Source organism: Psammomys obesus, unplaced genomic scaffold (assembly GCF_907164565.1).
Source record: "Psammomys obesus unplaced genomic scaffold, mPsaObe1.curated_primary_1811, whole genome shotgun sequence".
NCBI classification, from domain to species: domain Eukaryota; kingdom Metazoa; phylum Chordata; class Mammalia; order Rodentia; family Muridae; genus Psammomys; species Psammomys obesus.
The window spans coordinates 8,493,032-8,520,328 of NW_026596125.1; the positions used below are offsets into that span (position 1 = coordinate 8,493,032).

Sequence of the window (27,297 nt, forward strand, 5' to 3'; positions counted from 1 at the left end):
CCCTCCAGCTCTTACTATTTCCCACTTCTTACATAAAATTCCATTCACTCTGCCCATCAGTTGGCCATCAGGCTCAGCATCTGCTTTGACAGTCTATACTGCAGAAGCTTTCAGAGGCCCTCTGTGGCAGGTTTCAAGGTTGTTTCCTGTTTTCTTCTGGCTTTCAGAAGCCCTCTGTAGCAGGTTCCGAGGTTGTTTCCTATTTTCTTTATCTTCTGATGTCCATCCTCTTTGCCTTTCAGGATGGGGATTGAACATTTTAGTTAGGGTCCTCTCTTTTGCTTAGTTTGTTTAGATGTACAGCTTTTAGTGGGTTTATTCTATATTGTATGTTTATATGAGTGAGTATATACCATGCGTGTCTTTTTGCTTCTGGGACAACTCACTCAGGATGATCCTTTCCAGGTCCCACCATTTACCTGCAAATTTCATGATTTCCTTATTTTTCATTGCTGAGTAATACTCCATTGTATAGATGTACCACAGTTTCTGCATCCATTCTTCAGTTGATGGGCATCTGGGTTGTTTCCAGCTTCTGGCTATTACAAATAAAGCTGCTACAAACATGGTTGAGCAAATGTCCTTTTTGTGTACTTGAGCCTCTTTTGGGTATATGCCTAGGAGTGGTATGGCTGGATCTTGAGGACTATTCCTAGTTGTCTGAGAAAGCGCCAGATAGATTTCCAGAGTGGTTGTACCAGTTTACATTCCCACCAGCAGTGGAGAAGGGTTCCCCTTTCTCCACAACCTCTCCAGCATGTGTTGTCCCTTGAGTTTTTCATCTTGGCCATTCTGATGGGTGTAAGGTGAAATCTCAGGGTTGTTTTGATTTGCATTTCCCTGATGGCTAATGAGGTTGAGCATTTCTTTAAGTGCTTCTCTGCCATTCCATATTCCTCTACAGAGAATTCTCTCTTTAGCTCTGTTCCCCATTTTTTAAGTGAATTACTTGGTTTGTTGCTTTTCAGCTTGTTTAGTTCTTTATATACATTGGATATGAGTCCTCTGTCAGATAAAGGGTTGGTGATGATTCTTTCCTAATCTCTAGGCAGTCACTTTGTTTTGATGACAGTGTCCTTTGCTTTACAGAAGCTTTTCAATTTCATGAGGTCCCATTTATTGATTGTTGCTCTTAGAGCCTGTGCTGTTGGTGTTCTGTTCAGGAGGTTTGCTACTACTGTACCAATGAGTTCTAGGGTATTCCCCACTTTTTTTTCTAGCCGATTTAATGTGTCCGGTTTTATGTTGAGGTCTTTGATCCACTTGGACTTCAGTTTTGTGCAGGGTGATAAGTATGGATCTATTTGCATTTTTCTACATGTAGACATCCAGTTGGAACAGCACCATTTGTTGAAGATGCTATCTTTTTTCCATTGTATGGTTTTGGCATCTTTGTCAAAAATCAGGTGTCCGTAAGTGTATGGGTTTATTTCTGGGTCTTCTGTTCGATTCCATTGTTCCACCATTCTGTTTCTATGCCAGTACCATGTAGTTTTTATAACTGTTGCTCTATAGTACAGCTTGAGATCAGGGATGGAGATACCTCCAGAAGATCTTTTATTGTAGAGGATTGTTTTAGCAATTCTCGGTTTCTTGTTATTCCATACGAAGTTGAAAATTTTTCTTCCCAGGTCTGTAAAGAATTGTGTTGGCAATTTGATGGGAATTGCATTAAATCTGTAGATTGCTTTTGGTAAGATGGCCATTTTTACTATGTTAATCCTGCCAAGCCATGAGCATTGGAGATCTTTCCATCTTCTCATATCTTCTTCTAATTCTTTCTTCAGAGACTTGAAATTTTTTTCATACAAGTCTTTGACTTGCTTGGTTAGGGTTACACCAAGGTACTTTATGTCATTTGTGGCTATTGTGAATGGTGTTGTTTCTCTAATTTCTTTCTCAGCCCTTTTGTCTTTTGTATACATGAGTGCTACTGATTTTTTTGAGTTAATTTTATATCCGGCCACTTTGCTGAAGGTGTTTATCAGCTGTAGGAGTTCCCTGGTAGAGTTTTTGGGGTCACTCATATATACTATCATATCATCTGCAAATAGTGATAATTTGACTTCTTCCTTTCCCATCTGTATCCCCTTGATCTCCTTCGACTGTCTTATTGCTCTAGCAAGGACTTCCAGCACTATGTTGAAGAGATATGGAGACAGGGCAGCCTTGTCTTGTCCCTGATTTCAGTGGGATTGCTTTAAGTTTCTCTCCGTTCAGTTTGATGTTGGCTATAGGCTTGCTGTATATCGCCTTTACTATGTTTAGATATGTGCCTTGTATCCCTGATCTCTCCAGTACTTTAAACATGAATGGATGTTGGATTTTGTCAAATGCTTTTTCAGCATCTAGGGAGATTATCATGTGGTTTTTTTCTTTCAGTTTGTTAATATGGTGGATCACATTGATGGATTTCCGTATATTGAACCACCCCTGCATACCTGGGATGAAGCCTACTTGGTCATAGTGGATAATATCTTTGATGTGTTCTTGGATCCGGTTTGCAAGTATTTTGTTAAGTATTTTTGCATCAATGTTCATAAGGGAGATTGGCCTGAAATTCTCTTTCTTTGTTGAGTCTTTGTGAGGTTTAGGTACCAAGGTGATTGTGGCTTCATAGAATGAGTTTGGTAATGTTCCTTCTGTTTCTATTTTGTGGAATAGTTTGAAGAGAATTGGAGTTAGCTCTTCTTTGAAGGTCTGGTAGAATTCTGCGCTGAAGCCATCTGGTCCTGGGCTTTTTTTGGATGGGAGACTTTTGATGACTGCTTCTATTTCTTTGGGGGATATAGGACTATTTAGTTGATTTACCTGTTCCTGATTCAGCTTTGGTAAGTCGAATCAATCAAGAAAATCATCCGTTTCATTTAGATTTTCAAATTTTGTGGCATATAGACTTTTGAAGTAAGTCCTAATGATTGTTTGGATTTCCTCAGTGTCTGTAGTTATGTCCCCCTTTTCATTTCTGATTTTGTTGATTTGGGTGGTGTCTCTCTGCCTTTTAGTTAGCTTGGCTAAGGGTTTGTCGATCTTGTTGATTTTCTCAAAGAACCAGCTCTTGGTTTCATTGATTCTTTGAATTGTTTTATTTGTTTCTAATTGATTGATTTCAGCCCTGAGTTTGATTATTTCCAGCCGTCTACTCCTTTTTGGTGTGTCTGCTTCTTCTTTTTTCTAGGGTTTTTAAGTGGGCCATTAAGTTGCTTGAATGAGCTGTCTCGAATTTCTTCTTGAAGGCACTTAGTGCTACGAACTTTCCTCTTAGCACTGCTTTCATTGTGTCCCACAAGTTAGGGTATGTTGTGTCTTCATTTCCATTGAGTTTTAGAAAGGCTTTAATTTCTTTCTTTATTTCTTCCCTGACCCAGCTGTCATTTAGTAACAAGTTGTTCAGTGTCCATGTGTGTGTAGGCTTTTTGCTATTTCTGTTGTTGTTGAAGTCCAGCTTTATTCCATGGTGATCAGACAGGATACAAGGGATTATTTCAGTCTTCTTGTATCTGTTGAGGCTTGCTTTGTGACCAATTATATGGTCTATTTTGGAGAAGGTTCCATGAGGTGCTGAGAAGAAGGTAAATTCTTTTGTGTTTGGGTGTAAAGTTCTGTAAATGTCTGTGAGGTCCATTTGATTCATGACCTCTGTCAGAGCTATTGTTTCTTTGTTTAATTTCTGTTTTGTTGAACTGTCCTTTGTTGAGAGTGGGGTGTTGAAGTCTCCCACTATTAATGTGTGGGATCTATATGTGGTTTAAATTTTATGAATGTTTCATTTACAAATGTGGGTGCTCTTGTATTTGGGGCATAGATGTTCAGGATTGTGATGTCTTCCTGGTGGAATTTTCCCTTGATGAGTATGAAGTGTCCTTCCTCATCTCTTTTTATTAATTTTGGTTGAAAGTCTATTTTTTCAGATATTAGAATGGCTACTCCTGTTTGTTTCTTGGGTCCATTTGCTTGGAAAGTCGTCTTCTAGCCTTTTACCCTCAGGTAATGTCTTTCTTTGTGTCTTAGGTGTGTTTCTTGTATGCAACAGATTGCTGGGTTTTGTTTACATATCCATTCTGTTAATCTGTGTCTTTTTACTGGAGAGTTGAGTCCATTGATGTTGAGAGATATTAATGACCAGTGGCTGTTAGATCCTTTGATTTTGATGTTGGCTGTGTTCATAAGGTTGTGTGCTTGGTTGCTTTTTGTTTTGCTGTAGTAAGGTTAATTATTTCCTGTGTTTTCTTGACAGAAGCTAATTTTCTTGGGTTGTATTTTCCCTTCCAGTGTCTTGTGTAATGCTGGATTTGTGTGTAGGTATTGTTGAAATTTGTTTTTGTCATTGAATATCTTGTTTTCTCCATCTATGAGGACTTGAGGACTGAGAGTTTTGCAGGGTATAGTAGCCTGGGTTGACATCTGTGTTCTCTTAGGGTCTGCATGATATCTGTCCAGGCCCTTCTGGCTTTCATAGTTTCTGTTGAAAAGTCAGGTGTGATTCTAATGGGTTTGCCTTTATATGTTACTTGGCCTTTTTCCCTTGCAGCTTTTAGTATTTTTTCTTTGTTCTGTATACTTACTGTTTTGATTATTATGTGGCGGGAGGATTTTCTTTTCTGGTCAAATTTGTTGGGTGTTCTGTAGGCCTCATGTATCCTTATTGGCTTCTCCTTTAACTTGGGGAAATTTTCTTCAATGATTTTGTTGAAAATATTTTCTGGGCCTTGGAGGAGGGAGTCTTCTTTTTCCTCTATTCCTATTATTCTTAGATTTTCTCTTTTCATATTGTCTTGGATTTCTTGGACGGTCTGTGTCAGGAATTTTTTGGATTTAACATTTTCTTTGACAGATACGTCCATTTCTTCCATTGTATCTTCTACACCTGAGATTCTTTCTTCCATTTCTTGTATTCTGTTGGTTATGCTTACCTCTGTAGTTCTTGTTTTCTTCCCTAAATTCTTCCTCTCCATTATTTCCTCCATTTGTGTTTTCTTTAATTTTTCTAGTTCTATCTTCAGGTCTTGAGTTGTTTTGTTTACTTCCTTCACCTGTCTGCTTGTATTTTCCTCTTTTTCTTTTAGTTCCTTCAACTCTGTCTCTTTTATTTCTTTCAGTGATTTAATTATTTCTTCTCTGAAGGCCACAAGCTGTTTGGCTGCATCTTCCTGTATTTCTTCACGGATGGCCCTCATCTGCTTGTCTTTATCTTCCTCCATTTCTTTAAGGATAGCCATGATCTGTTTGGTTTTATCTTCCTCTAATTCTTTACATATTTTATTTGTTTCCTCTATTATCCTCTTCATCAACATAGATGTAAGGTCATCTTCTTGATTTTCTATTATGCTGCATTGTTCAGGGCTGTTCGCCCCTGGACGGCTGGGTTCTGGAGATGCCATATTGCTCTGTCTTTTGTTGGTTGAGCCTTTACGCTGACCTCTACCCATTGGGCTGATTTAGGTGTTGCCTGTTAGTTTCTGTGCTTCCTGGAGTCCTGAGGTAGGGAGTATCCCCTTGGCCGGAAGATGATTTTTCCTGAAGGAGTCCTTCTCTGCTTTTTGGTTATGGTCACTGTATGGCCAGTGTTTCTCAGGAGTTGCCACTGCTCACCTCAGGTTTATAGCCCTGAGTAGTAGCTGTGGTCTATGTTAGGCAGGGGGGATCTCTCAAGAAGTTCTCATAGAAGTTCTCAAGACAGCTGCCCCACTGCTGGGTTTCTTGTTATAAATTTAGTGTGCTGCTGCTCACTAAATTTCCATGTACAGTCCTCTTGAAGAACCTGCTGATTCCCTAGCTGTGGGGTTTTCTCCCAACAGGGAAACTCAGTCTGTTATCCTGGGGCGCACAGTTCTGTCCGGGAAAGTGGGAGGTGCAGTCAGCAAGTCTCTGGGCCAGAGGCTGATTGCTCTGCTCTGGACCTGGAGAATGTGCACCTAGGTTGAGTTGGCGCCTGGGGGCACTGCTCTGGTCTGGAGGCCCTCACTCTGGACCAGAAGCTGTGTGTCTTTGTCTGGGATGGCGGCTGCTGGCACCACTTTGGTCCAGACGCTGTGGGTGCTGCCCCCCTGAAGGACCAGGGATTCCCACAGTTTTGACAGTCCAGCCAGGGACAAATGGCCGATCCCTGGCACAGTATCCGAGGGCTGCTGTAATGGCTCTTCGGCTCCTGCTGGTCTGAGGATGCAGTTGTGTGTCCCAGTGCCCCAGGGGAACTCAACAATGGCAGCAGAGCACAGTGCTCCTGCCTGCACTAGAGTCTGTGTGAGTCCAGGAAGTGTTTTGGTGCTGGGTGTCCTAAGTGTTAGAGCTGTTGACCCCCTCCGCTGGGGTTTCCTCCTGCCAGAGACACACAGTCTGGTGCCCTGGTGCCCTGGTGCCCACAGTTCTATCTGAGGCGGCGAATCACGCGCGCAGGCAGGGCTCTGTGCAGGAGCCTGGGTCCCGGCTCTGGGTCCATGCTGGCTCTTGGGGTACCCGCGGAACCTGAGTCTTTTCCAGGGGATGTCTGGGTAACCTGGGGTCGGTCCCAATTGTTTCCTGCTCTGTGGGGTTATCTCTCGACTGGGAAATCCAGTCTATGGTGCTGTGGGCCCACAGTTCAGTCTGGGACCGTGACCAGATCGCCCTGGTGTGTAGCCCCGGGCTGACAACCAAGCGCCTGGCGGAACCGGGATCTCTTCTGAGGTTTAGCCGGGTGAGTAAAAGCCGATTGAATCCCCCACTGTGGGGTATCCTCTCACCTGTGAAACACAATCCCTTGTGTTTTATGGCCGCGAGTTCTGATTGCTGGTCACTGTGCCAATCCTGCTGTGCTGCTCCTCAGAATGAGAGTCCTCCCGGCGCAGCCATCTTGCCCCCAGACTCCTATATATTTCTTTATTTATATATTTATTATTTATATTTATTTATTATTTATATATTTATTTATATTTATATATATATAAATAAACAATTTAACTGTTATTATTCCCTAACATTAGTTGTATGAAGCCAATTTCCGTTATCCAATCTTTATACCAGTACCAGAAAGAAGAGTTGATGTTTCTCTCTATTACAACACATTTTATTAAACTCTACTTGTCTGTAGACTATAAGAACTGACCAGGTCCTGATTCTACCGTAAAGCATGCATATTGGCTGTTACTTCTAGCTGCATGTCATTGGAAAGTTCGATATCTATTTATAAGCATTATTTTCACATAAGTAGATAACAGAACCTGACAAGCTGACTACCCATACCTTCCTTTGGGTTGCTTTCAATATGTTAATTAAATGCTGTACAGCCACATCACCTTAGTAGCAGCTGACTTACATTTTAAATATTTTCTTCAAATCTGCTCTGCAGACTCTGTCACCTGTCTTGTTGACGTCCAGGTAAATCATGTACCTTGTATTTTCTTCTCTCTGCCTAGTAATCTTCTTATAGAAATGAATAGGATTAATCTGAAATGATGTATGTTGTGAGCCATGAAATAAATGTTTAGAGAAGAGAAAAATAATTGCTTTAATATCACTGCCATCATTAGACCCACGTTGCTACAATCAAGGAAGCCTTAACACAGAAAATAATGTTTGAATGTAGGAGAATTTTGATAATGAGTAGAGAGGGAAAGAGATATTTGTCAAAGTCATTTTCAATTTTTAAGAGATCCAGTTATTAATTTCTTTCTACATTTTGCCAAACAAGTGGAACCTTATCTTAGGAGGTAGCTGTTTTGTTAAATTTTTAGTGGAGCTGACATGGTAGCACAATACTGAAATCCCAGAATTTGGGAGGTGGAGGCAGGAGGATTAGGAAGTCAAGGCTACATAGATTGTGGTCAGTATAGGATACATGAAACCTTGCCTCAGAAACAAACAAACAAACAAAACAAAACAAAACCAAATACAAACTATATTTTAAAAGTAAGTGGGCTGACTTGCACACTCTGAGGAAGTTTAGAACTAAATAAGGGAAACACCTTGATGATGACATGACATCTCTGTATTGGGTTTGGAAACTAATATATTTAGCAAGAAATAAAAAAGATATAGAAAATTCAGGAGAAACACAGCATCAGCTAGATGTGTAGAATATTCTAGGCTCAAAACATCTAGTCTGTGCCTAACTAAGGTTCTAAAAAGACCAGTTTCCAGAGAGCATAGCCCTCAGTTTCCTCCTCAAAGGCTGTTCAATCTTCTTTTAGATAAGACTATAAACTTTCATTCAATTTTTATCTGCTAAAACATTCAAAGCTGTTTCCCAAGATTTATTTTAAGTTAGATGATCTACAAATCCAATCTTATTTTTTCCCCATATTTTACAATTTATTTTAGCCATCACCCCTCCTGAGAGCATCTTCATCTCCCAGAGTATCAAAGGAACCATCCCAATGAGAGTTCACTTGGTTATCAGCGTAAGAATATCTAAACCAGGGCAGAGGAGAGTGTAGGACTGGCAGTGTGACTGAGGCTTGCTAAAATGGACAGCTTCCAGTTCTTTGAAAGACATCTCTTGCTCTGAGCTCCCAGCATGCCTGGTCTTGCCTCTCCATCACAGTGATAGATGCCTTGCACTGTGGTCTTATGACATGCCACCCCAGTGGAGAATTGATGGTCAGTCTTTTTCTTCTTCTTCTTTCATTTTTTTCTAGAATGATTGATCATTCATGTTTATAGGCCTATCAACAACTGGGCTTTACAAAGGTCAGTATTGATTATCTGGACCATGCAGATGGCATTCTTCATTACTGTACATAAATATGACTTTCTTTTATTGGAATGCTATGATTTTTCAAGGAAGGCAGAAAGAAAATAAGCATTCGTAAGAGTCATATAGTAGATATTTCAATTAAAATGCACAGAGATGGTCACAGGATTTTAGCATCAGTGGGGTCATACTTGGATAATATATTTCACTGTTTCTAGTGTGGTGTTCAAATATGCAGACATGCATGTGTACAAGCACACACACATTCTCTCTTTCACACACTCACACACGCACACACACAACTGTTTTATAAATGAGGAAACTATTTCTAGCACTGAACATGGTAGATAAATAATACTAGTCCTGACATTAAGAAAAAATTGTAAAATCTTTGTGTCAAAATAAAAAGAATGGTTTCACATGGGTGATAGATTGTTTTACTGCTTCCTATAAAGCCCATACAGTAATTTTGCAATTAAAAGAAAAGTGATTCCAAACCTACTGTGAATGATAGCTACTCGACTGAAGATGTGAAGGCCCTGGTCACTGAATAGTGAGACCATTCTGTTAAGGAACTGACTTTGGAGGGACACAAGGCCATGCTGTCCTGATAGCCCCCTCTCTAGTCTGGTGCATACTGACTGATGTCAGGCTTCTTGTTTTTCACACCCCTTCCCTCAACACTTAGAGTCTTTGGCCACTTCAGCCTGCGCTCTGAATGGCAGTTGGTGAAAGTGGACTACAAGTCTATCTTCAGCCGGCGCTGTACCAAGGAGGACTTTGAGACTTGGCACCTACTCAATCAGGTACACCCCTACCTTAGGATATGATGACCTTTAACAGGAACTACTGCCAACTGGGTTCAGTCTTCTCTAAATTGATATTCTTATAAAAGGGAGGCAGTGCATCGTTTGGGGGTGTGACTATGAGCAAAATGATTTGTACATACCCTGGACCAAGATGGGTAGATAACATACAACCCAGGATTTGATATACTCATTAGGTCACTGAACTCCCAGAAGAGAAGATATAACAATAACTTAGGATGTTAGCTCAATTGGCAAAGAAGTCTGTCCCAGGCAGTGAGGGTACCTCTTAGAGTATATTCATTTGCCCTGCCATTGTAGAGGGTGAGAGCATGTCTCTGGACAGCTTGGAATAATGCCCTCCAAGCACCGGAAAAGAGGGATGCTGATAAAAGATCTATGGCAGATGGGTCTAGTGACGGCAGATATTTATTACCATGCAGCATAAGCAGACGTCTCTGTTCTTCCCAAAACTCAGGTCCTTAGATTTTGTATCACCAACTTTTATACTTCTTGCCCTTGTCTGAGATTTAAGACTTTAGTGTAATTGTTTATGAGAGTAAAGGGGAGCAGAGGGAGAAGAAGAGGGAGAGAAAGAGAGGTGGGGCAGAGCGAATACACTCACGAGGTCAACCTCAAATTTACAGTGGAGAGAATATAAGCAATCGAAACAGTATACCCGAAGTTGTATTCTTGTTACTTTTGCTGCTGAAGGCACTTGGATAATGGCATGTTGGTCTCTAGGGTCTGAAATTTTCTGCAAAGTGGAGAAGAAGCAGAAGTACACAAACATCACAGAGAAGATGGCTAGAGGGGTGGACCTGGGCCAGCCAGCCATAGTGATCCTTTCAAATGGTCATAAAAGATTAGCACAGTCATTCTTGAAACTCCTGCATGGTTACTGAGAAACGGAAATGCTAAAGATCAGTGCCTTTGTTGACCAACTGGTTTAGTTCCCTTCCTGTATGTTTTACTGCCTGTCTCACTATGGACTTTCTCTTTGAGGGAGAGCCTTGTGTCATGGGGGAAAGGAAAATATTCAAGAAACGCAAGCCAGGTGCTCAGTGTGCCCTTGGCAGAGACTACTCTGCATCGGTGGTGTCAGAACCCTGTGTCTGTGCTGACTGGGACTTCGAATGGTGAGTCCTTTGAAATTTCATCTTCAGTTCCAATCAGATATTTTGGTGGGGGTGAAGGTGTAGTTAGTAGAGGTAAGTTAGACCCAGATGCAGAGTGTGACTTGTGGCCCTAGTTGCTGGAGGTCTGCCTCATCTGGAAGTGAGACTGAGGCACACTGGTGAGGAGTACCTATGTCTGAGCAGTGTGCCCTGGGGGCCTGTCCCTTACCTTCTCATCTCCAGTGAGCAGCTGTATCTGATAATCCTGGAGGAGTGGGATGGCCACTGATGAGGCTTAAAGAGCTACTGTCCTAGGCAGTTGCCCTCATTCGTATCTCACTCCTGCGTGTGAGTACATTGTCATTGTTTCCACTTATTTTTATTTTTAACTGACATATAATATTTGTACATATGTATAAGACAGCACAATAATTTCTGCACAATAAATTCACACTGCACATAACAGTGTGGAATGATCAAATCAAGGCAATTGGCATCTTAATCTACTCAAAGGTTTGCCAGTTCTTTGTGCTGGAAATCTTTTGACTCGATTTTAGACTACAATTCTGCCTCCAACAATGGAAAAGTGCAACACATATTTAGAATTCTGATATCTAATCTTTTCTATAGCTGATGATTCCCAAATATAAAAATTTCTCACCTCCAGCTCCAACCTCATTCTCCTCTGACGTAAGTCTGTCTGATCTATACAGCTTACATCTGGTTTTCTAAGAGAGGTGGCACAGTAAGTGTTCCTCTTTCCTGGAAGAGAGTCCTGGCCCATTTTTCCCAGATTCTGTCAAACACAGAGCCCTCCATACAGTGGCTGGGATAAAGGTACCAGGAGGGATGGCTTTTCCTTCTCCCTGCCCTCAGCTGTCATCAATGAGCCCTTTCAGCTTCTCCCTCCAAACCACACTGTCCCTAAAAGCACTTCCATCTACCCTCATAGCTGTTATTATTACTGCAAGTGCCTATTAACTCTACCGCCACTCCTCCCATAGTCACCTAAAAATCCTGTGTGTGAGGTACAGTCCTAGTTACTGTACCAGGTACATTTTTTAATAATTCCAAATCAGATCTCATTACTCCTGTACTTAAGATAACTTGGTGGATTCCTCTCTCCCTCAAGATGCTTCACCCTTGTAGACCCTTTGGCCTGGTATCCTTTTCTAACTAATTTATTTTTTGTTATTCTTCCTTCATTTGCTATATTTCAGTCAGACTACCAACTCCCAGTAATTAATCCAAGCTCATTCCTAGGAAAATGAATGGATAATACAACAGTTTCCACCAAGTTTCAGCATGGCTGACACTTTTTAAGCACTCATGTTTCTTCAAAATTTTCAGCTATCACCAGGATACAAAGTTAATAAATTGTGAATAATAATAATATGATAATAATTCTCAACAAAAAAGAAAAAAGAAAAGAAATACTGAAGACATCTTGTCTCATGTATATACCCGGGTGCTCTCTAGCACACCACCTTGCTATGAAGTGATTATGCTTTTGAATGTTTGTTCTCATCTGTCTTTCCCCAGTAGAATGTACACGCTGTTTACATTCTGAGCTTTAGACTTCCCTCACTGTTAAAACCCCAGTGCCGACGACTCTACAGTAAACATTCTATCAAGAGTTGTACCATGTTTCTGAATGATGTTCTTAGGAGAGTGAAAACCCTCCCCCGTTCTGGGAATACGTATCTATCCCTGCGGTCCCTTCTAGATGAGTGCTTCCCATGTATTCAGTCAGAAGCTGAAGTTTCATTTGATAATTTATATTGATAATCCTGGATTAGAAGAAATAGCTAGTAGCTCAAACACCAGCCCATAGACAAGGAAGCCGATGGGGCAATGGCAGAGTGTGTTTGGAGCTCTCTCTCTGGTGCAGAATAGCGAAGCATATTGCAGTGCACAGAGCATTTAGCCCTACATAGCAGCCTCTCTTCTCCCGTCTCCATTTTATCTAGCCCTGGTCTAGAAGTCACATTTTTATTTCCTGAGTTTACTAGAACGCTAATGCATAACTCAAAGTCACTGTGTGTGGTGATCATGCCTGGTTTCATTCTTCAGTAACCTGGCTTCAGTGAGATTCATTAAAATGAGATAGACCAAATGGAATTAAATTTCAACAGCAGGGTCCTTTATGTGGTTGAAGATCTTTTGAAAGCAAAAATATTTTCACAGCTGGGAAAAACATTTTTAATTATAAACCACAGCCCAATGTACAATCATATCAGGCAGTTGTATCAGTCTCCTTAGAATTGTAAGGTGGATATTGTATTTTCTACTTTTATCATGGCTGTGACAAAATACTTGAAAAAAAGCAACTTAAAGGAAGAAACCTTACCTAAGATTCCTTACTTAGGGTTCATGTTTTAGGAGGCTTTAGTCCAGCAAGACAGCAGGAATATGCAAATATGCATATATGCACACATGCAAATGTGGGAGGGCAGGAAGCAGAGAGCAGACAGGAAGTCAGGCCAGGCTATACAATTCTTAAAGCCTTCCTTTAGTGACTCACTTTCCCCCAAAGTTCCCACTGCCCTTTACAAGACTGCTATTAGCCTGGAACCAAATGTTCAAACCTATGTGCCTAGAAGGGATATTTCACATTCAAACCACAACAAATAGCAACGTGTTCAGACTGTGAACTTCAGGGTACCTTGTATCCATCTCCAGACTGACTCCACTGAGGCTCACTACCTTTGAGTGCACAACCATACAGGTTCCGCTGTTTCTCCTTGAGCTAAAGCTGATTTTCACCCATTGCCAGGAGGACTCACAAGTAAGAGAGAAAGAAAAAAGATTATAAAATAATTATTTCTTTCCTTAACCAGTTCTATTTGCCTGGTGTGTGTAAAAATCACAACAACACTTAGATTCACAGGTTTTTATTCTGGGAAATATTTTTAATTTCTGTATCTTGGCTTCCTTGGCTGTGAAATAAAAATGCATAACGGGTATCTCATTAGGTCCTAGGGAGAAATAAATGAATTAGTAAATGAGTGAGGGTGGATCATTAATGCAGATAGGGCGTTTACCCACGCCGTGTACAAGATAAGCCTACAACATATGTTAGCTGGAGTTGCTGCAGTAGCTGGTAGTTTGTACCCAGAGTTACGTGATCCCCATAGAGTTGATATCGGATAAATCAGAGCCTAATCATTCAAGTAAGCACTGTTTTTAAAGTTGTACCTTTGGGTGTTATGCAATTATTTTAATGCTAGTGACAATGCTTAAAGCTTAATGCTTTTTAGCCCTTCTTTGAGGCTTGCTGTCAGAATCTAAGTAAAGAAGTTTATGGGGAAGAGGAAGGACCCTTTCAAGGCATTCTGTGGTTCTTACATTTGTGCTGCTAGAGGTCTCAAGACACTATGATGTCAATATCCTTACCATTGCCATTTTAATGAGAAACAAATGAGCAGTTTCTTAATAAGTTACCTAACCATAGTTACATAAGTGGTAGAGGCACAGTTGAGATTCAAATGCAGGGATGGTTAAATTTTAGCCTGTTGCTTCTTTGTCATCTATTGCTCAGGAAACTGAACAGGTCTTATTACTTGAGATTTCTTTTTATGTTTCAGAAGGAATAGAATCTCTACTTTTATTTCCTCTAAAATTAAAACTCATTTTCAAATGACCCAGGGTGACTGCTCTAAGTGAAATTTAATATGGACTATTTCATTAACTCCAAAGACAATTTCAAATAAAGAAAATTTTACCATTGCTACTAGACTTGTAATAGGCATATGGTCTCCAAGAAGACATTGTAGATTTTTATATATAAGGTACTATATGTTTGCATTTCTGTTACCAGTCATACCTTATATTAAAAAGAATGCAGAAAACACTTGACATTAATACAGGGTCAACCAAAAGGAGAGTCCTGGTCTCACTGCCTAGTCACCATCAGAACTGTGTCCATCTACTACTCCTGTAAATGTTTGAAATTGTCCTCAAGTATCAACAGTACCTTTACAGTAGTTTTTCTGAGCTGAAAGAGATGGCTCAGCAAATACAGCATTTGTTGTTCTTGCAGAGGACTGGGTTCCAGTTCTCAGAAGTCACATGATGACTTAGAAGCATCTGGAAATCCAGTTTCATGATAACTGACAACCTCTCCTATCTTCCACAAGCACTAGGTACATACACAGTGTATATGCACAAATACAAGCAAAACACTCACACATAAATAAATAAATAGATTTTCAAAACCTGAAATAAGATACAGTTTTTCATCAAGTCTAGTTTGTGTCTTGGTCTTTACTGTTAATCTTGGAAACCAGTCTCTAGTATAGTGTCATAGCCTGAATCCCATGGTCTCCTCTTTGGATTTCCCAATTCAGTCAGTTCTAGCCTTTAGCATACACGTTCTATTTAGGTCCCTAAGCCAAAGCAGACAAAGTGTGAGGCTCAGAGAGTAGCACAGAGCCTATAACTTACTTTCTCAAATTTAGGAAGGCTGTAGGCTGGGAATGGTGTGTTTAATATCTCCATGTAGGGGAAAGCTAAAGGGCACACAGCCTGGGATCACAAAGGGAAGGCATTTTTGCTTAAAGGGAGACATTTATTGAGCCTCAGAAGTATGTTTTTGTAGAACACAAGGTTTAGGTAAAAAGTGTCACTATCACATAAATATTGGGGTTTCTACTTAGGAGTCTAAAAGATCCCCAGCCTTAAGCTTGCTGGGAAGAATTACTCCAAAGCAGCTGCCACCAGGGCACTGTTGAGAACAAATTGTCACTGAGAGGAGGATCAAGGTTCCAGTAGTCTCAACTGCTAGAGAGGGATTTGTTCTAAAGCCCTGGGAGGGCCCCTGTAGAGGCTGCCCCTTGGCCCCCAGGAGAGGAGGATACTAGCTAGTGATGAAACAGGAAGCAGTTGCCCTATTCTTATTCACTTCTTTTGCTCGTTCACCAGTAATCTTGGCTGAGTACCTATTATGTAGCAGGTGTTGTAATGGGTATTTTAATAGTGTTTTACGTGAATAATCTTAATTTCTCACGTAGCTCTTAGAAGAGTTAAGCATTTTATAAATGGAAATGGTTAGAAAGCGCTTCATTCACTCAAGACAATAATATTCTAATTTCTGGGGTCTGAGACAGTGAATGTCACAGGTTTCTTCCATGTTCAGAATGGAGTCATATCCACAGGGTGGGATTATCCAGTGGAGATGCAAAAGACCCAGCGAAAGGGATTTTGGGGTTGCCATATATATAATTTCATTCCATTTAGCCTTTTGTTTTTATGGAAATGGAACATAAGTGAGCATTTTTTTTATAGCAGACAGGCTAAAGTATAAACAAGACATTAAACAATGTATAAATAAGAGTTGCTTCGACAGAAGATGACTTAACAGACAACAAAAAGACCATAAGAAAGCGTCGAGTTTTATGATCGAGAACTGAGTCCATTCCAGTAGCGGCTAGTCACATGGGGTTTGTTTGCATTAAAAGTAAATTAAAGTGCAGTTCCCTAGTTGCACTGATTGCTGGAGTACATCTATATGAAATCTTTCTACTGTAGAAAGTTCTGTTAGACAAAGCTGGGTTTATTACATATGGAGAGGTGGTTAGAGCAGAGGTCATTGAACAAATAGATCACTTGTAATTATGGATGGCTTTTTCCAGGGGATGGTAATGGAGCTATACCAATTAATTAAATAAAACTGGCATATCTTTAAAGAAGTGGGCAACAGAGTAACTTAAACAGAGCAGATATATAAGCAAGCTGTTAGCTGGGAGAAGGATAGGCCGATGGTTACAATGGGAGTGGATCAAAAGAAATGTGTAACAGATGATTATCAGGTTTTTTGAGTAATTTTTGACTGAGAATTGTATGGCTGCTTTTGGGTTCATGCATTCCCCAGTGAGGAAGATAATTATTATTCTTGTGGCTGCTTCTGTTCTGTGAGTGCAGCCACTATGCTTGAGAACATCCACCTGATCCCAAGCCCACCCTGATGTACTCCTGAAATGGGATCAAAGTACCTGTCAGGCGGTGTCCTGCAATCTCAGCTGCTAGGAGGGAAGGCAGAGAAGGAGTGGGGTCAGAGATACTATGCTGGCCTATGCCTGGCCTGAAGCTTATGCAGACCCTGAGGCTTGTTGTGAAGAGACCTCAGCGTGCTGACTAGTGGAGAGTTTCAGAGTGGGGCTAGAGAGATCGCTCAGCAGTTAGGAACAGACAGTGTTCCTGAAGAGGACCTGAATTTAGTTCCTAGCACCAACATTCCATGGCTCACAACCCCAACTGCAGGGTATCGAAGGTCTCCACAGGCACTTGCATATGCACATCACACACACACACACACACACACACACACACACACACACACACATATGCACACATACACGTATGCATACATATGCACACATACACACACACACTTAAAAAAATAAAACAAATATTTTTCTTCTTTAAATTTCATAATGTTCTTCTTGGGGGACAGGGGCCACCTTCTGATGAAGTAGTAGCCCTTGGGACTATACTAATGTTAAACAGAAATCACCACTGTATGCCAGGAATAGCTTTGTGCAAGGTCTGGCAAGTCATTCATCCTCTTTCACATGTTTCTTCATGGCTCGAGGGGCTTAAATCCATGCTGCAAAGCTACCCTTCCCATGGTAACACACACACACTTTTTTAATTTCTGAACTATCCTTGCCATTCTCCTGAATCTGAGGTTTTTCTTTAGTGTGTGTGAGGGGGTGGTAAGGGGTGGACCATACACATATTCTTGGAAATGGACAGATTTCCCCTAAACAGGTAGACATTTTGCTGCTTTTGTAATCAAGCAATGTGCAGGGGTAAAGTATGTTTTGAAGTAAACTGCCGGTGTGTATGCATTATCAGGCAGCACACTTCCCTGAGGCAAATCAGACTTCCTGGTGTATTCTGTTCAAAGCTCACAATTCATCAGCTCCCACCTTTCCCCAGGAAGCTGGAGAAACAGGAGGCTGTTTGTTTGTTTAAGCCCTACAGACTCATGAGCTGGGAGGGAGGCTGGACAGTGTGAAAGAGTTTAATATGCATTTAGCAGAAATTAATGAAGAAGTCCACAGCTTGGAGGCAGCCAGTTTCGGTTAGCATTGTTAAATATTAATGAGGTGCTTTCGCTCTTTGGGGCAGAGCAGCACGCTCGATGCACCTTTTTAATTACTGCGGCGCTAACAGGTAGCCGAGCTGAACAGAACTGCTGGAGATGCTTCCATTCTGCAAAGAGCCTTGAAAACATTGCTACCCTCCCCATGGCTGCCTAAGAAAAGCATCCTTCCTTCACAGATTCCTAATATTTTTTAGGGTCAGCAGGACCGGTCAACAGGTTCATCTCATAAAGCCATAGGGGAATCTTCTAGTAGAGGTATAAGCATAGCACAGTCCAATGTTTCCATGCATAAATAATGCTTGAAATTGGCTGTTCAGTGGTGTGCTGACAAATGTTTAACTCTTTGGGAACAAACACTGAATGCCGTACATATTACCATAATGGCTGATTCAGTATTATACTATCAAATGGAGAACTGAGAAGAAATAGGCAGTAGCCCCACTTTATATAGTATTCCTACCAGGCAGATACACGGATATAAAAGACCTCCAGAGCATAAACAATATAACAATATTCATATGTAATTTAGCGTATGTTTTAAGTAGTAACATATATGCAATATTATAGTTACAGATACTAAAATAAAGTAAGAAATTATGTTTTGTGTATTTATTGACTATTAAATATAATTTATGTGAAGAGATGTCATGCATTTTAATTTTTAGTAGTGGCTTTAAAAGCTGTTAATTACCTTGCAAAATTCCCCAAATTTTCAGAGTCAGATTTCATCGACCATTACAAGCTACACTAAGTCCGGATGAACCATGGACCAGGGTCTCCACACCTGTGGATCAGACACTTCTCAAAAGATTCACCCAGCAGAAATGTCTCTTTGACTTTTCTTTCTTCTACCTTCATTGAAGCATGGTTGTACCAAAGCCGATCTTGAGTTCCACCTTTCCATTGATGGGCAGCTCTGCTCCCATCTGCTCCACTTCTCTCCTGAGCATTTGGAGAAACTTGCTGCGGTTGACCCTTAGTGTCAGGGTAGCCTCACAGTCTTCCTGCAGAAATAGACACAATTCAATGGGTGAATTAGAGGGAACGTGTTTTAATTTAACTACTGCATTAATTTACTCAATAGCATTTATAATAGATGATTTGGTGGGTGAAAAACAATGACAAATGTATTTTCCATTTCTGTTTCCAACATGTAATAGCCCCCCCCCCAAACTGCACGCAGTGAAATAGGTATAGGCTCATATAACCTATGTATTAGAGAAGAATAAAGAAAATGTCATAAAACACAGAAAAAAGGTGTATTGATCCAGGCCCAGGGCATAATGTACAAAAAAGTAAAGTGGGCTAGAAGTGTAGCCAGAAGTAGGCTGGTTACTATGTGGATAGTAATGTAGATGATCTTGTCTATCAGCCAATACTTCTCTGTGCTGTGTTGGGTTCAGGATGTGAGCCATATCCTCAAAAGACTGAAGAAACAATTGAGGACAGGTCTTGTCACGTTTGTTTGATGGGCCATGACATACAGGGAATGATAAATGAGGCATGGTCACATTTATATACCTATCTTGCTACGTTTCTGTGCTACATTCAATCAGATAATTTTCCAGTGACTTTCACGGGTCCTTAGTTCAAAGACTATGGAAGAAGGAAAATAAAATAAATAAATGCAGCCCGGACAGTGACGTGCCTTCCCCAACCCCATGCATCCTCAACACCCAGTGCGTCCATACTGAACTAATGAGGTTGTGTGTTTCAGGATTCTCTTGATGTTGAATTTGGAAGCACAGACCAAGAGAGGGCACTCTCCGTGAGCTCTGGGTGGTTCTAAGAGTGTAACCCCCCCATCCCCTCGCCCATTTTATTACTCTTTTATTTTGACATTTACACATCCGAAAACCTTATAAAACTCTATGAAGGAGGGCATGCTATTCGGCCTCAGATGCTGTGGCTGTGATCCTGTAGAAGCTTGGAAAAAAACATCTAGTTTTATTTTTAAGCATGTATAGGCCTCCTATCTAATCAGGAGAAGTCCGAATTCCTGTGGGCATACATGTGAATAAAACAAACACCCACTACCCAACCTTGAAGGCAGTAGAATTTAAAGTAAAAATGAATATAAATTCTGTGAAATCAATTTTCTGATAGTACATATTGAATCATTACATAGAAATGTACCTTGACCTTTAAAGACATCTTCCTGGTTGCCATTTACTTATTTAATTAATTCTGTGATTCAAAGTATGATTTTAAATGTATAGTGCCCTCCCCACTCTCACTTCCAAGTAATGCATTGTACCTGTCACATATTTGAACTCATGTACTTTATAGTATGAAATTTTTGATAGTCCATTTTCTCTAATTACTATAGTTCTAAATGATAAGACCATTTCTAAAAGCACACCTTAAAAAAAAGGGTATTTGCCTCCCTAGGGCTAGTTAAAACAATGAGTTCTGACTTTGGACAGGAGGTGGGACATATGTGTATTTATGTGTGCCTTTGGGTGTTTTGACGTTTCTTTACACATCTCATTCTACCATGTTTATTTTCTTGACAGTGACTATGGCTATGAGAGACATGGCGAGAGCCAGTGTGTTCCAGCTTTCTGGTACAACCCAGCTTCACCCTCAAAGGACTGCAGCCTTGGTCAAAGCTACCTTAACAGCACGGGGTAGGTCAAATGCCTGAGGAGTTCAACTCGTTGTTATCCATTCCCAATGGTGAGGTGAAACGGAATGTATGATCATTGTAAAAGATGAGCATCGATAGAGTAAGTTTGTGTCTAGAGGCTTCTGAGGGAAACTGAGAAAATGTTCAGTCAAGGACAGCTTGTTTAGAAACCATCACAAGAAATATCAGGCAGGAAATACCTTTTACAAATGCTCTCTAGAAAGTGATAGTTGTTTGGTGAAAACTTCCCTCATGTGCCTTACTCTCTGGGCTTCACCTGAAATAAACTCATGTAAGGTAGTATGTAGATATTACAGTGCTCCCTAGTGGGAGATCATTGGACAGTCTCAAACAGTAATACCTAATACATCAAATAAAAACCTTCATCCTAGATACTCTGGAATAAAAAGATCAAGGAGACTTTCAGTAATTGTCTAATTGTATTCACTGTCCAGGTAGTTATCCTCAGAGACTTGGCAAAGGTTTTCCTAGAGATGTGTTGTTCTCCCCTTTTCTTTAGTGCTTCTGTGACCAGGAGAGGTCTGGACAGTGGCCAGGTGGGACCATGTGTGCCATGGTCTCCTATTTTGATGCATCTTACTGTGTTCTGTCAGTCAGCGGCTGACTTGGAATGAAGCTGGTTTCTTCATTTGTAACAGTTTCCCATGCAGGGCGGAGAGGTTGCAGGAATTCCTGCCCACCCCAGAGAAGCAAGGCCCTGAGGGCTCTGAACTCCACTTGCATCTCTGCCAGTGTTTCTTCTACCATTATTAGCCAAGTTTTCCAGTTTCTTTTATTTTGATCCTGTGTGGTTGCAAAGCGTAGTAGGTACTTTGTATTTGCCATCTGCTGAGGAAACAAACATCACCATGGGATGGCTGTGTTGAGTAGTCTGAAAAACTCTAGAAGCATGACTTTTTAAGGTAAATATTTGATTCTGTGGGGACTAGATCCCAAGCTGGGCTCCCGAGTGCTTTGTCGCACTGTTTTTGTAGGAATATGGTTTAAAGATTTAAGTCACCTGATGCAAACTGACCAGTCTGAACTGAAGGAGATGGACTGTAAGAGAGGAGGAGCAGAGCATAACATTCACATGGAATCTCATGCAAAAGCCAGCTTCTAACCTCAGTACTCTTTGGAAACCTTTAGAAAATGAGTTCTCTTAGGACATCTCATAATCACACAGAATATAGAGCTAGATACAATTTTAAGCAACACAGGCTTGCCAAGAAAGCAAATAGCTACTAAATAAGTCAGGGAGATGAAAAAATTTATTCACTTCTTTTTATTCAAAGGATTTCCTATAGATATCTATACACACCTCCAGTTTTACTAAATTTGATCTGTATTATATATTAGCAACAGGTATTTTTATTAGCTGACTAAAAAAAAAAGTGTTTGACATAGTTTGCTTTCTGATACAGTAATTCTAAGATGCTGACCATGAGTGAAAACTAAATATCTTGTGAGTACAAATAACCCTGAAAGATTAATTGAGAGGAATTTAATTTAATCTGTGATGATCAAAAAGACTTCATTATGAGCCTTGCATATAATTGTAAATTTTCAACATATTAAACACAATTAAAAAGTGAAAATCATTTTAGCATTATATTTTGTTTAATGTGGTGTATCAGAACCATTGTCATTTCAGTATACTATACTAATGACATCCTTAGCCATGTGTGGGAGCAGCTGCATGTTGGATGACAAAGATACAGACATAGCTCAGTTGACAATGATATATTTTAATTTTATTTTAGCCAAAAGCTACCTAGAGCATCACCCTGTGCTCTCTGGAAGAAGGAATAGATAGTTTGGGTGGTCTAGCAGTGGGGCCGTGTTAAGGAGGAAAAGTCAGATATAACGGAGCACTGATATCATCTGGAGTTTTGTGGCTTTGGGACTTGCAGAAAAAGACACCGTGGATCAGTTGACTATTCTTGATACAGAGGGTGAAGGAAGACAAGACTTGGTGCTGATGATGGTGGAGTGGGAGAGAGCAGTAGTGGCATATTTGTTTTATGTAGTTTTCTTTGAACACCAATTTTTTGTGGTGATGAATAGATCATGGACTTTTTGGAAGTAATAGCTATGTGGCAGGTCAGGTTGCAGACAAGCTCTTGGGTCAGAGGTCAAGGCAATTGATGCTCTTACCATAGAAGTTGGCAGTGTTTTGAAGGGAGGTTTCCCAGGAAACACCCTTTTTATGACAGTCTTACTTTTGCAGAGTTGAATAAGAGTTTAAAAACTATACTTCTAGTATGACATTTGTGTTGAGCAGAAAACAATGTTTTAGCAAATGGAGAAAATGTTGTAAAATAGCCCAGTGACTCCAGAGTAAAAGTTATTCTTATTTTTATTAGACATGTCATTAATGACATCCTTGTATCAGAGGAGAGGGGGAGAAGCTGTCCAGTTATAGGGAGTTAAAATTTTGGTATTCTGCCTCTTGGTACAGCAGAAGTTGAGGGTGGCCTTGGGGAAATATAACAGGCCTCTCCCTGACAGAGGCACGCTTGTTGCTTTCCCTGATTCACTAGTCCAGTGCCTGCCTCTCCTCTGCTGTGCGTGGGTTAGACATTGATTTTTCTTGGCTGCTTTAGACACTGATCAGATCCCTGGTGCATGAGGTGGGATCAATAATAATGTTTAAGGAGCTAGCCTTCCCGAGATGGGGGCATAGCAGTTCCTCAGCGTTGTTTGTCTTTGTGGATGACTGTAGTTTTTGAGACTTGGCTTTTTTATTTGCTTCCTTTCTCTTTTCCTCCCTTCCTAACACACACACACACACACACACACACACACGCAGACACACACACACAAATACACACACACACACACACACACTACAAACAACCTCATTGTAAAAACTGTCTTTTGTCAAATCTCTTCAGGTACCGGAGGATTGTGTCCAACAACTGCACAGATGGCTTAAGGGATAAATACTCTGCTAAGACTCAGTTGTGTCCTGGAAAAGCTCCTCGTGGCCTCCACGTGGTAACCACTGATGGGCGCCTGGTGGCAGAGCAGGGCCATAATGCAACCTTCATCATTCTAATGGAGGAGGTAGGTGACCACTTGGGTATCTGCAGTCAGAACCACATGCTGACAATTCCTTGATCTCAGAAAAAGAAGGAAACAAAAATCTAACATTCTCACCTGCTGTCCAGCTGTCACACCAATGTCAAGAGTGAGAAAAAGTAAAGAGGAGGAAGGGGATAATACACACTCAGAAAACCCTGCAGACTTTTGTAATAAAGAACCAGACCGCAATGCTTCTGAAATAAATTGCTTGCTGGCTTACTCATTCTCGCTCCTGTCTTACTTCCTTTTCTTTATCTCTCTCTCCCTCCCTCCCTCCTTCCCACATTCTCTATGCCCAGCATTGGCATTAAACCCAGGACCTTGGCTCTGAGCTATGGCCCCAGCACTTTTTTTTCCTCCTTTGATAGTCTTACCTTGCCTCTTTTTGCATAGGCACTCACTCTATAGCTCAGGCCAGACTTGAACTCAGAACACAGCCAATGCTGCATTCAAACTTGTGTTCCCCATGCTTCTACCTCCTGAGTACTGGAATTATAGCTTGTACCATTCTGACCTATCTGGATATATTATTAAGGGTTCTTCCTAGTTTCTGCTTTGGAAATGTTTATGACCCTAAGGATATAACCTGTGAACTGTGTGAGGGATGAGATAGGGAAGGAAATTTCAATTCTATCTGTTGACTTTCAGAGCCTCTCTCACTTTATTCTAACCCTAACCCTTATTAATTTGAAAAGCCCATAAACCTTTTGAGTCTTGAATGTATGAATGTGAGGATGGGGAAGATGATTGAAATGTTTTTTAAAGTTAACTTTGTACAGAACACAGACAGAATTGGTTGCTTCTACATCCACTACTGGTTTTATTAGCTCATTGCTTAGTGTCTTTTGCAATCCAGGCAGTAAAATCTGAGTATATGCTGTCACTCCAGTCCACTTATCTGCTTCCTGCTCCCTGTGTGAGATGTTTCTTTTGCCCAAGTCAGGGACTTTCCTAGGGCTCTTTGCTGGACTGGTAGAGTTGGAAGGCTTGCCTGATTGACAATGCTCTCTAAATTTATATGCAAATTGCTCTGGGCTCTTGAGATCTTGGAAAGGGAGCAAAGCAAGCCAGGAGGTTTTTCTCACTAGTCTGAGCACTTCAGAGCCTTTAAAGTCTAAACCACACAGTGAAGGTGCAGGCTTCTTATCCTGGCCTGGCAGGCTCCTCAGCCTTCACTCACATTGATGCTTGAATTAAAGGACTCCAAGATTCAGAGGAGGTCATTATCACATTTCCACTAGAGAGTTTTCAGGACCAGAGCTATAAAAACTTTCTCAAATGGATGTGAAGAGCCACGATCTTATCCATTTCAATTGCCTCCAGTTCATTTCCACTTTAATTTACATTTATAAACTCAAGGGTAGTTGACATTGTATGAGGGTCAAGAGAGCACCCATCAGTAGTTCATTCACATCTACAATACCATGGCAGGAGAGGTGTAAAGAGAAACTGTGACCAGAGCACAGTCTTGGGGCCGAGGTTTTGGTTTGTGCATTTAGTTTGTTTTGTTTCTAGTAAAGATTTTTGGCTCAGAGGTTCAGAAATTTCAGCCCATGGTCTCTGTTTGCCCCATGTTCATAAGTGCTTCTCACATACAAGATTTTCTGGGGGACACTTCATATCCAAACCATTCCAAACCATGTCAGTTAATAATTCTGAAATACAGCTCTTTCGTTATTCCATCATTCATCTCAGTATATAAACAGATACCTTCTAACCTTCATTCTGGATCTATATTTATGGTCTGCTTTATACATTTAACCAAAGTGTTGCTCTAGTGTGGGGTGTGTAATACGGATGGAGTTGAACATTGCTCGTGAGAGGCTAGCAGCTTGAGGTGATGGTAGTCCCACCTGAGCAACTGGCTATCCTATTAGAGTCAATGTCAGAGGTATGCTTGAACCTCCAAAGACAGTGACATCTGTGGGCTGAAATGCTGAGGAGAGGCTTTGAAGAAGATGGCTCAAGCAGGTTTCTGGAAGTCCTAGGCAAGAACAGAAGAGTGATTTCAGATAGCATGCAGTATTCATTCGTAAAATGAAAATAATGATCTGCCTCCTACTGTTAATTTGAAGATGGTGTTTTAAATATGTTAAGTGACTAACATATCTCATAAATTTAATAACAGATTAAAATATAAAAATAATGAAAAATATGGTGTGGTAATTAGAGGAATTAGTATTGAAAGTCGGCTGTCTAGGTTCAAAACTTGGACTTTTCTACTGTTGGCCATATGGCTTTAATGTAGATATTTTTTTACCCCTGCTTTAAAAGTGAGGACAGTAACACTTTTTATTACTAAAACATTAATTACTTTCCTCTGGCTGTTCATACATACATATAATCACACAGAGAAATTGACACAAAGCTCAAATCAAAACTTTCTACAATATAAAGTTAAGGGGAGCAACTACTTGGCTTGATCTGAAACTATGTCACAGTGCTATTACTTTATTGCTGTAAATTATCATGACACGGAAGAGATGAGCCATGTTTTTGAGGGGTCAGGGGCATAGTCTTTCCATCTCAGAAGGCTGGATAGCCGCCTCCTTACCACTATGGTCGGAGTCACACCAAGTCAAGCAGGCCAAGGTTGGGCACACAAGTCCTCAGCCCTTACCCATAAAATCTTCATGGATTTTAGCTTGTGCTAAGGACACAGCACCAGCGGGTTTCAGGGTGATATTGGTGCCTTGAGAATTAGTGCTAGATAAGAGTCAATCGGAATCTTGTGAAGAGGACCCGACCAATTTCTGTTCCCTTGCAGGGTGACCTCCAAAGGACAAACATCCAACTTGATTTTGGGGATGGGGTTGCTGTGTCCTATGCCAACTTCAGCCCCATTGAGGATGGCATCAGGCATGTGTATAAGAGTGCGGGGATCTTCCAGGTGACAGCCTATGCGGAGAACAACCTTGGTTCTGACACAGCTGTCCTCTTCCTGCATGTGGTTTGTAAGTAACAACAGCCCCTTTTCCCACTTTTCCCGGTCAGCAACTCCATCTGTCCAGACTTCACTCTCTAGAGTTCAGAGCAGAAACCAGGTTCATTGCATCTCCTAAAATCAGCCAAGTCAAAATGCTGAAATATACATTCAATTATAATTTAATTTCACAATGCTGAAATAGGTTGCATATTTTAAAGGTATAGATTCCAAGGCTCTTCACTTTGTAACTCCACTCTGATAAGTCAGTGCATATGAGTGTGTATATACAAACTCACATGTAGATAAAACATCTTCCCTTTGAGTTAAACGTTCATGAAAATAAAATAAAAAAAATGGAAGCCCACCTAGTTAATGGTCGGGGGTTCATTCTTGACACTATGATTGAAAATGCACAGAGCGTACTAAATGATTGATTCTGTTGTAAAAGCCCAGTGAAGATTTAAAAAACACGTTTCAATTTCTACAAAGATTAAATATGTTTTAAAAATGTGCATAGACCAAGGTCTTATGTATGCAGAGGACCCAAGCCCCCTGCTCAGATGTAGCTGATAGGCAGCTCAGTCTCCATGTCAGTACCCTAGTAAGGGGAGCAGGGGCTGCCTCTGGCATGAACTCCATTGCCTTTTCTTTGATCACTTCCCCACAGAGGAAGAGGGTCTAGGCAGTCCTGATGAGCCTTGATAAGCTCAGGTCACATGGCAGGGGAGGAGGACTCTCCCTTTCAGTGGACTAGGGGAAGAAGATGGGGAAAAGTATCGGGGAAGGGTGGGGCAGGGAGGAGGCTACAATTGGGATAAAAGTGAATAAATTATAAAAATAAAAATTAAAAAATAATCTTTATATATCCAAAGTTATTTTAAGTTAATTATATTATAAATACAATTTTATGCAGTGCTGTAGTTGGCTTCAGTGTCACTGGCTGCGGCTA

At 40.7% G+C, this 27,297-nt stretch overlaps 1 protein-coding gene across 1 annotated transcript in view; it reads left to right on the plus strand.

The window, feature by feature from the left end:
• Sorcs3 (sortilin related VPS10 domain containing receptor 3) overlaps positions 1-27,297 on the plus strand; it is a 621,887-nt gene that overhangs the window by 561,361 nt on the left and 33,229 nt on the right. Inside the window, exons 15-19 of the mRNA XM_055591687.1 lie at positions 9,360-9,477; positions 10,483-10,616; positions 20,223-20,336; positions 23,233-23,404; positions 26,190-26,376. Coding sequence (XP_055447662.1) covers positions 9,360-9,477; positions 10,483-10,616; positions 20,223-20,336; positions 23,233-23,404; positions 26,190-26,376 — 725 coding nt within the window. The remainder of the gene's footprint in view (positions 1-9,359; positions 9,478-10,482; positions 10,617-20,222; positions 20,337-23,232; positions 23,405-26,189; positions 26,377-27,297) is intronic.